Consider the following 10066-nt stretch of genomic DNA (forward strand, 5'->3'; position numbering starts at 1 on the left):
CTGCTTTTCAGGAACCAAGGGCTTCCTCAGCACACTTTATTATAGCAACAGATCTTTCTCCTTCATTTGATATTATGTGCAAAGCAAGAGGGACAAGACTGGGAATGGTTTGCAGCCAGAAGAGCCAGGTGGCAAGGTCCTCTCCTGAGCTCAAGTGCCACCCCAAGCAGAGTTATCCAAGAAAAGCTCAGAGGCAATGCCACTACACTCTATAAATATCTGGATATGATGTAGCTGTGACAGTAGAAAGACATTCAAGCAAGGAAGCAAGTCTCTAATGAGACTGAGGAGCAGACAGCTGCATTAGGTAAGAGGGGCAGATCACTTCCAGCAGAGGTTTGCCTAGCACTCAGATGAAAGTTTTATATAAAATTGCATTTCTCTGCACAATACACTCCCCAGATTTTCTAGTTCTTACAAAAAGGACATCTAAAAAGATGTCTTGAGGGTTGTGGCCCATGAATGCAGCTAAGGTAGACCCTGAATAGGACTGACAGTGAAATAATTACTTGCTTGAAATAATTCCTTTGAGACATTACAGGTTTGTTAAAAAAAAAAAACAACACAGATTAAAAAAAATCCTGTCAGCAGCCAGAGCAGAGGGCCATAAGCTGCTCCTGACACTGTCCAATATCAGGTATGTTAAAAGAGCAGGAAAGGAAAAACATGGAGCTGTTTGCTCACATGGAAAATCCTTACTAAAGTCTAGTTCCCAAGAGCACAAAGAGTAAATACCCTGAATACTCTGTTTAATAAAAGGATGATGTTCTATCTATGGCCACTTTCAACACCTCTATTCTTCTGGCTTTCTTAGCACCACCTCTAGAAAATTCTACAAGTTAAAACCCAGAAAAATCATGTTCTGGTTACCTGATTCATATCCTTCAATTTACATTATATCCCTTTCCTCCAACAGGGTTAGGGACACCAAGTAAGACATCCAAACTGCCCTCAACACAGAATCACAGAATGGTTTGGGTTGGATGGGACCTTAAAGCTCATCTTGTTCCACCACCTGCCATGGGCAGGTGACCTAGACCAGGGTGCTCCAAGCCCCATCCAGCCTGGCCTGGGACACTTCCAGGGATGGGGCAGCCACAGTCCCTCTGGGCACCCTGCGCCAGGGCCTCACCACCCTCACAGGAAGAACTGAACCCTAATATTTCATCTAACCCTGCCCTCTGTTAGTTTGAAGCCATTCCCCCTTGTCCTGTCACTCCAGCCCTTGTAAAGAGTCTCTCTCCATCCTTCTCTTAGGCTGCCTTCAGGTACTGAAGGCCACAATCAGGTTACCCAAAGGCTTCTCCAGGATGAACAATTCCAGCATTTTCTCATGGCAGAGGTGTTCCATCCCTCTGACAATCTTGGTGCCTCCTCTGGACTTGTTCCAACAGCTCCATTCCTGTGCTGGGATCCACAGGGCAGAGCGTGTTCATAAGTCACCCCAGAAGCAGGGATTTCCAACCTCAGTTTCTTTTTTAAAAGATCTCTCCAGGTCTTTGTGTATCTCTACCACGTTACTACACTTTCTACTGCTTTAAGAAGTGGTGAACAGGCAAATATTTTAGTTAAACATACTCTGTGTATACACATAAAGACAGAAAGAGAGAAACCTGAAAAACCCCACATTTTCTTTGGATCACAATATCCATTTTTGTTTCCTAATTGCTACGGTAGCCTCCCACAGCAATCCTGTGTTTGTCTCGTTGCCTTTGTTAGTTTCAAACCCAGCAAATCCAAACCCATTCTGTGTTAGAGAGCTGCTCAGTGTTATCTGCTGTTCTGCATGTTGCTCATCGTGCTTTTCAAGTTCTCCCAGGTATGCTCTCCAGATGTTCCTGGATTTAATTAAAGTCATAATTGCTTTCTGAAAGTCTCCTTGCTACACCATTCCAGTCATTTGCTTCCCAGAATTGTTATGATACATTTTTCAATTACAACATAAAAAGCCACACTTCATTCAAGCCCTTGCCCTGCATTTTAGACAACAGTTTCCAAAAATCCCAGCTCAAGTCTTCAGCACTTGTAGGGCTCTGCAGGGAACCTGACTTTTATATTCCTCCTCCCTAACTCATTAGAGAACCTAGAAGTTGCCATGAACTCTGGGAAAGGTCAATTTTGCCATTTAGCCATTATTTAGTCACTGCTTCTTACAACAGAATGGGCAGACAGTGGATTTAAGAGACAAAATTAAATTGCCTTGCCACAGGCTTTGACGATCATGCACATAAGTGGTTGGAAAAACGATTGGAGAATTTGTGGAAATTGAATGTGCTGCTGATTTAACTGGGGCAGCAGAGTCCCTATGCCAGCACTGGGCTCCCACTGATGGAAATTGGAGTCTAGCCATGGCAGCATTAGGTTGAAAAGCTCAAAAGGTCCAGGGCTCAGAGCTCGGCAGCTATGGGCTGGATTTGCCACGCCTGAGGCATAGCCCCAAGGGGTGCTGCAGCCTGAAGACACCAGGAGCACTGCCTGCATGGGTGCTGCACTGCTCCCTGCCTTCCCCAACAGAGGAAACTCTGGGAATCCAACTGGGAATACTAAAGGTGTTTCTTGCTCGATGGATGAACTCTCCTTTATGGTTAAACTGATTAAAGCTGCAATTTGAGAGTAGTCAAGGAAAATAAAAGTTAAGCTGTAGGCAACCCAAATACCTCAACATCTTCTTTATTAAAACCCCTCTCTGCTTGTAATCCACAGAATGGAGTCACTGGGCTCAGTTAAGAGATTTCCAGTCCCTGGTATGATCTGAGGCCACAGGCTGTGGACTCTATATGGACATTTGGTGGTGCTGAAGACGTCACTGTGTGCAGCCAGTCTGTGATTAGCTCACATCCCAGCACGACATGATACCCCCACAGAGGAACTGAATTTAGGCAACTTCACTTTGGCGTCACCCCAGTTTTAACACCTGACTTCCAAGCAGCACTTTTTTATCTCTTTTGGTCCTGCATTTATTTTTATGAATGTCTGACTCCTTGAGGCATCAATGCTTGACACGCTGGAAATGGATTATTTATAAACCATCAGCAGGGAAGAGGCACACTCATTTGGAGAGCTCATAGACTGAAGAGCATTCCCAGCGAATTCAAAGCAATTTCAAGGCTTTTTTTGAGTGCCTCACACAATCACCGACACCTTGGGTGCTGCTGGCATATCACCCTGTAATTCTGTGTTTGCTAACCTCAGGCTCAGCTGACAGCATGTTTATCATACCTTCCCCCTGCGAACAAAGCCTTATTCCTACCCCAGACCCTGTGCTGGAGGCCATTCCTGACCCAGGAATGCTGATCTCACTGCTGCTCAGCCCCTATCTACAGTGCAGAAATGCCTTTTTGACAATAAGATAAGGCACCCAGCGGGCCCCTCGCTCTGTCTGGCGAGGCACTTCACTACAATGAAGGCAGGAAGGTCAGTGCTGTTCCCTGAGTTTAACTGGAGACACTGGTGTCTGTCAGGATTTCATAAAAACTGCTTGGACTGAGCCTTCACTGGGGTCTGCAGCTTTCTCATGAGGGGAAGAGCAGTGGCAGCACCAATCAATCTCTGCTCTCTGGTGAGCAGCAACCGGACCTGAGGGGCCAGCATGAAGCGGTACAAGGGGGCTTAAAATAGACGAGATTATTGGATATTCAGAAAGGTTTCTTCACTCAGAAGGGTGAAGAAGGTGTGGAGGCTGTTCTGGTGGGTCACCAGAACAGGCTCCACAGGGCAGCAGTCATGGCCCCACAGCTGCCAGAACTCCAGGAGTGTTTGGACAACCAGCTCAGGCGCAGCACGGGATTGTTGGGGTGTCCTGGGCACGGCCAGGAGCTGGTCTCGACGATCCTTGTGGACAGGACATTCCATGATTCTATTCTATGATTCCACCACCACTTCACACACCCGCTCAGCCACACGCAATGCGCCGTGTCCACAGGCCCTGCCCCGCAATAGCTGCGACACCGCCAGCTCTCTCTGGGGAGGCGAGGGACCGGGCTAGAGCACACAGCAGCCCCTCTGGAGAGCCCGAGCCATGGCTCGGTTTTCTCCCCTGGAGCAGCTCCCGAGGGACGGCCAGGCCCGTTGTCAACACCACTTCCAGCTGGCCTCGCATTCCCTGCGAGGCCTCATGGGTCGGGTGAGGGCCAGCCCGGCCTCCCCGCTGCACCCCCGGCCCGCTCCGTCCCCGCACCCCGCGTCCGCCGTCACCGCACCCAGGGCCGCGGGCAGCTCGGGGACAGCCCCCAGAGCAGCGCCTTCCCCCGGGCCGGCGCTCACCTGTTCTGGGGCCGGATGCCCAGCAGGTAACTCCGTCGGTCCGGCCGCGAGGCCCAGGCCGCGCTCTCGGCCTCCTCCGCGCCGTCGATGTGGCTCGTTCCCCGCCCGTAGAGGCCCGCCAGGGCCCTGCGGGTCGAGCTCATGGCCGGAGTGCGGCTGCCGTGCCCCGCGGCCGTCGCTGCCCTCCCTGTCACTCACGGCCGCCGTTTATAGACCCTCCGCACATGCCGCTGTCAATCGTGACGCGGCCGCTGCCCGGCCTCCCCGGGCCGCCTGCCCGGCCGCCTCCTCCTCCTCCTCCTCCTCCTCCTCCTCTCGCCATCGAGTCCGGCTTTTGAGGAAGAAGTGAACTTCACCAGACATTCTCTGGTGACCACTGACAGAACCCGGTGGTACAGCGTTGAAGTTGTGTCAGGTTTTCACTGGATATCAGGAAAAGTTTCCTCCCCAGAGGATAGCTGGAAGAAGTGAACTTTTCCTTATAATAACTGCCCCATCACAGGGGATTTCTCACACATCAAAGAGGTGACCACTGATAGAACCCGGTGGTACAGCATTGAAGCTGTGTCAGGTTTTCACTGGATATCAGGAAAAGGTTCTTTCCCAGAGGATGGTTGGAAGAAGTGAACTTTTCCTTATAATAACTGCCTCACCTCAGAGGATTTCTCACATCTCAAAGAGGTGACCACTGATAGAACCTGGTGGTACAGCACTGAAGTTGTGTCAGGATTTCACTGGATATCAGGAAAAATTCTTCCCCAGAGGATGGTTTGGCACTGAACACATTCTCCAGGGAATAGTCATAGCCCCAAGGCTGCCAGAGCTCCAGGAGCTTTTGGACATTCTCAGGCACAATGTGGAGTTGTTGGGGTGTCCTGTGCAGGGCCAGAAGTTGAACCTGATGGTCCTTGTGGGTCCCTTCCAGGTTATTCTGTGATTTCTCAGGATCAGTTCCAACATTCCCCACTTCCTTGCAGCACAAGGCTCCCAACCTGCCTGGCAGCACCTCTCAGCATGGGCATGGCAGTCACATCCTCACATCACTTGGCAGCCTGTTTTTTACCCCAGAATGCCCAAGAGAAAGTCTGTGATGGTATTTATTCAGTCTCTAAAAAAGACAGCACAAAAGAGAGATGTAAAAGGTGGATACATGTCACAAACAATTACTAGCTGTGATTTAATACCAAATGAAAATATAATGAGTAATAAAATGGACTTATTTTCTTGTTCTACCTTTCTCTTGCCTGTCAAGTTGTTGCATCATGTGCTGCAGACATGTCACTGGTGGCACTGTATCCCTCCAGCACTGGAATGATGGATGGAGCAGATTCACTGTGGATTAGCTGCCTGCCCATGGCTGCACAGCAGTGATTGCAGCAGGAGCAGGGAAATTATGGCAAATTGCTCCATTCCAGGAAATAAAACATGATTAGAGCTGATCCTCCTGGGACAGGAGAGGCAGCAGATGTGGCAGCAAGCAGCAGGACAGGTGATGGATGCATTGGTGCAGGACATTCCTGATTCCTTTTCCTCAGCAAATACTGTGATTTGGAATGTGACTTTGGCTAGGGACTGGTACCAGGGTATGCACAGACACCCAGAGTGTGTGCATCATCTGTACAGGTGACACAACAGTGGCAGGTGATCACATTATCAGGCTTGTAAATTGCAGGATTTGTGATACCAGAGAGGATATTTGATCTTGGCAAATGCAAAGGAGATGGACCTCCTGAGACATTTGGATGTGCTCCTAGGAAATATGGAGAAGGGTGGTCCCAGAGGGCTGACTGAAAACCTTCACCATGCAGTGAAACAGCAGATGAAATTGCATGAAACAAATAGAACATGATCCATGGGGGAAACCACAGTACTCATTTTCAATAGGCAGCAGTGAGCTCTGTGTGAGCTAATGTCACTTAGAAATAATCCATCTCAAACAGAAAACAGCAGATGCCCAAAGAACCCAAATGCAGAACTCAGAGAAGGGCAGCAAAGATGAGCCAATATCCAGGCTGGCTGCTGCATGAAGGGTGACTGTGTGGACTGGGACTCTCCAGCCTGGAAGAAGCTACTGAGGTGCCCATGACTGAGGAATACACAGCTGAGAGGGACAAGGAGAACAAGTCAGATTAGCAGGAGGTAAAATAGTGAAAGGGAGATGCTTCCTCCCTCCCCTTGGCTTTAGGCTACTCCCACACATGGCTGTGGCTGTTCAATGTCAACAGGGATTAATAAAATCCACAGGACAAATCTGTGGAAAGAAAATCTCCTGAGATTTATGCAGTATGAAGATATAACCTTCAGTTCAAGAAATGTTTGAGCTGCATAAGAATGTTCAGTGTGAGCATGCCCTGATCTCACACCCTTTGCTCTGCTCTGGCTGCTGCCCAAATGTGGGAGGCAGGATGCTGGGCTGGGAGGACTCAAGCTGGCATTCTCCTGATCCCATCCCTTTCTCTGGAAAGAGAAAGAGGATTTTCAGGTCCCACAACTTCAGGAAACCTGAAGACCCATCTATATGAATTACACATTCTTTACCATGAACCCAGTATCTTGGCATATTGATCTGATAGAACAGAGCCCAGACCAGCTAAGAAGGGTGTCCAGAAGAGGTAGGTTTCTGCTTTGGGCCTGGAACTGTGTCTGATTTCAGATTCCCAAATACAGGAAAGACACCAATATGGATCAAGACCAATGGAGGCCACCTAAAAGACTGAAGGAGCTCAGACACCTGACACAGGAGAAGAGGGTGAGAGAAACTGGGGTTTAGGCTTTGGGGAAAGGCTAAAAGGAGACCTCCTTGTTTTCTTCACTACCTCACAGGAGGCACAGAGGTGCAGAGTGATGGAATGAGAGGCCAAAAAGCAAATGGCAAGGAGGAAAGTTCTGAATAGATATTGGGAAAATTACTTGCCCTGTGAAGGGAATCAAGCAGTACCACGGGGGACCCAAGAGACAGGCACTCTCCATTCTGTGAGACATTTGACAGTGGAGGGGACAGGGTGCTGAGCAGCTGATTGACATCCTGCTCAGGGTGGGGGGCTGGATCAGAGACCCCCAGGGCTCCCTTCCCAGCCTGGTCATGTCATGGTTTGGTGCTGCACCCCGTCAGTGGAGAGAAGCCTGGATGGTGAGCGCAAAAAGAGCCTGCTGTGGTGTTTGATCCTCCCCCTGACACGCAGGGCTTATATTCCTTTTCTGCCCTTTCAAGCTCTGAATGGTTCCTGTGCCTGTTGCCTGCTGAGACAGCTTCCTCTCACAGCATCTGCTCTCCCGTCAGTCTGCTCAGAGAGTGACAGTGCCCTCTGCTCCTGGCTCCGGGGGAAATGCATTCAGCTGCTGCAGCCTGAGCCAGCCAGAAACGAGGCTTCAGACCTCGTTAGCAAAGCTTTCTTCCTCTGCCTGCAAATCCAGCACCGACTCACGCAGGCACAGATGTTTTCTCACTCCTCTTGCACAATTTATCCTTCCCTTTCCCATCCTGCACCCTTAAGTTCCTCCCTTTCTAAAATGACAGGCTTCTTCCTGCAGTCCTACAACAAGCTCTCACCTCTGGTTCTTCCCCAAATATTAACAGGTAGTGCCAGGGAAGGGCTCTGACAGAGCACAAGCACAATGGGCTTCCTGAGGAGGTATTTGGAGGAGGATTCTTTCTATCAAGTCTGGAGAAACAGTCCACAGGGAACACAGCAACCTCCAGCTGTTTGAAGAGATTCTGCATCAGCCAGAAGTGTCATCTTTAGCTATGGGAAGGTGCTGGGGTTAATTTAATGATCATTTTTATTGGCTACGTGTGTTGCATAGATAATAACTCTGCAGGATAGATGTGCCACAGAGCTGCTGGCACATACTCAGCCAGAACCTTAATTTTCAATCATTTATAGATATATTTCCAAATGTCTAGCTGGACCATGCAGAAAATAGGGAAAAAAAAGGGTCTGTGTGATCTCAGACAGCTGGGGAGATGAGCACAAAGGGAGGTCCTATGGTTTTCCTGCCTTTGCAGTGTGACCATCCCATTCTGCACAAAGGAAAGGATATGGAGGGACAGAGCCTTTCCCTGATCCACCAGTTGTGTTGGGTTTGGCTTTTTCCCACCACCTTCTTCCCCAACTGTTATAAAATAAAAGCAGCAGTTAGAGATGCATCCTCCAGCCTTGCTTAGTCCCTCTGACCCTATGGCACAGCTCAGCCCTGCCCTGGGTTCCATAGGGCATGGATCCACGAGCACTTGGCCACAACTGCTTCTCTCTGCCATCCTGATGCCCCTGTTTGTGCCCTTCCATGCTCTCCTCCTGTGAGAGATATCCCTGATGGCCTCCCTTTTGCTTGCTCAGCCCATAGCTACAGGATAGAGAAATTTCAGCAGCAGAGTGAGTCTCTCGTAGCTTTCTCTCTAACTGGTCCATGGTCCCCCTCATGCTGAAGTCCTGGTCTCCAGGGAGTCTGCTTCCTAGGACTATTAACACAGGGAGAAGCCAGCCAGATGCAAATTTGTCTGCCCTGAGTTCATTCCTCAGAGCTTTGTGTCACACTCCCTTCCCAATCACTTCAAAGTTCTTTGGGAATGACAGTCACTCCCTGGCCACCCTTTGTCCTCCCTAGCCACCATTTCCAGCTCATTTCCTGGTAGCCCTGATGCCTCTGGAAAGGTGATGAGTATTGGTTAATGAGCCTGACCTTGCCCTAACCTTGCCAGCGCAAGTCTCGGCACAGCGCTGGGGACTCCTCCACGCTTCCCTTCTTTCCCAGAGGGGCTTGTGCAACCTCCGGAGGGCTGGCCCAGCCACTTCCCTCGGGCCGTCCGTGATGCCCGGCCCAGCTGGCGGGGACTTCTCGGAGGAAGGGGGTTCTAACACACCCACCCCGGGGAGTGCTGGCTCCACCATGAACCTTCCGGGCCGTGCTCCCCAGGAGAGACGTGAGTGCGGCCCTGGAGCCGGGGTGAGGGCATGGGGCGAGAGTGGCTGCGGGGATGAGGGCGTGGGTGATCATGGGGGGACGGACAGGGCCACCCGTGGGGACACGGTGAGGACACCCGTGGGGATGTAGGTGAAGATGGCTGTGGGGATGAGGCTGAGGGCACTGGGGTGGACACGGTGAGGACACCCGTGGGGATAGGGGCGAATATACCCATCAGAGGGTGCAGGACAGTGTAGGGAGGACATCTGTGAGGAGAGGGGCAAGAATAACTGTAGGGAGTGGAGGGGGGCTGTGGGAAGGAGGGGAGGACACTCCTGGTAAGTAGTTGATGTCACCAGTCAGAATGGGGACAAGGACACCTGTGGCGAAGCGGCAATGACGATTGTGGGGATTGGGTGAGGTCTCCAGTGGGGATGGGGGTGAAAACACCCGTGGGGAGGGGGTGAAGATATCTGTGGGATATGGGGTGGTGGGGACGGGGACGAGACGGGACGAGGACACGCGGTAGGGGGAGGGAAGGACACCCGTGTGAATGAGGGTGAGGTCAGCAGTGGCGGTGGGGAGGCCGCGTGTGAGGAGTGTGGAGCGGGGCGAGGCCACCAGTGGGGGTGGGCGTGGGGACACCCCTGGGCAGGGGGCCAGGTCACTCGTGGGCTTGGAGCTGCGGGCAGCCTCGGCATGGTGGCGAGCGGCGTCCCCGTCGGAGCGGGCCGGACATGCGGAGCCGATCCGTGCCGTGTCGGTCCGGTCGGGCGCGGGGCGGCGCCGCCCCCGGTGCTGGCGGGCGCGGGGCGGGCCGGGAGCGCGGAAGTGCGGGCCCGCGGGGCCGGCGGCAGCCGAGTGCGGGCCCCGGCCCGGCGCCGCAGCCCCAGCCCCAGCC

At 51.6% G+C, this 10066-nt stretch overlaps 1 protein-coding gene across 2 annotated transcripts in view; it reads right to left on the minus strand.

Annotated features, from left to right (window-relative positions):
- Window positions 1-4449, minus strand: part of ALPK3 (alpha kinase 3) — a 32657-nt gene extending 28208 nt beyond the window's left edge. Inside the window, exon 1 of one of the 2 annotated variants that reach the window (XM_058811466.1) lies at window positions 4264-4449. In XM_058811466.1, coding sequence (XP_058667449.1) covers window positions 4264-4406 — 143 coding nt within the window. In that variant the 5' untranslated portion in view covers window positions 4407-4449. The remainder of the gene's footprint in view (window positions 1-4263) is intronic. The other variant, XM_058811468.1, reaches the window with a different exon arrangement.
- Between the last annotated feature and the right edge of the window lie 5617 nt (window positions 4450-10066).

This window comes from Ammospiza caudacuta, chromosome 10, assembly GCF_027887145.1.
Source record: "Ammospiza caudacuta isolate bAmmCau1 chromosome 10, bAmmCau1.pri, whole genome shotgun sequence".
In the NCBI taxonomy this organism is placed as follows: Eukaryota; Metazoa; Chordata; class Aves; order Passeriformes; family Passerellidae; genus Ammospiza; species Ammospiza caudacuta.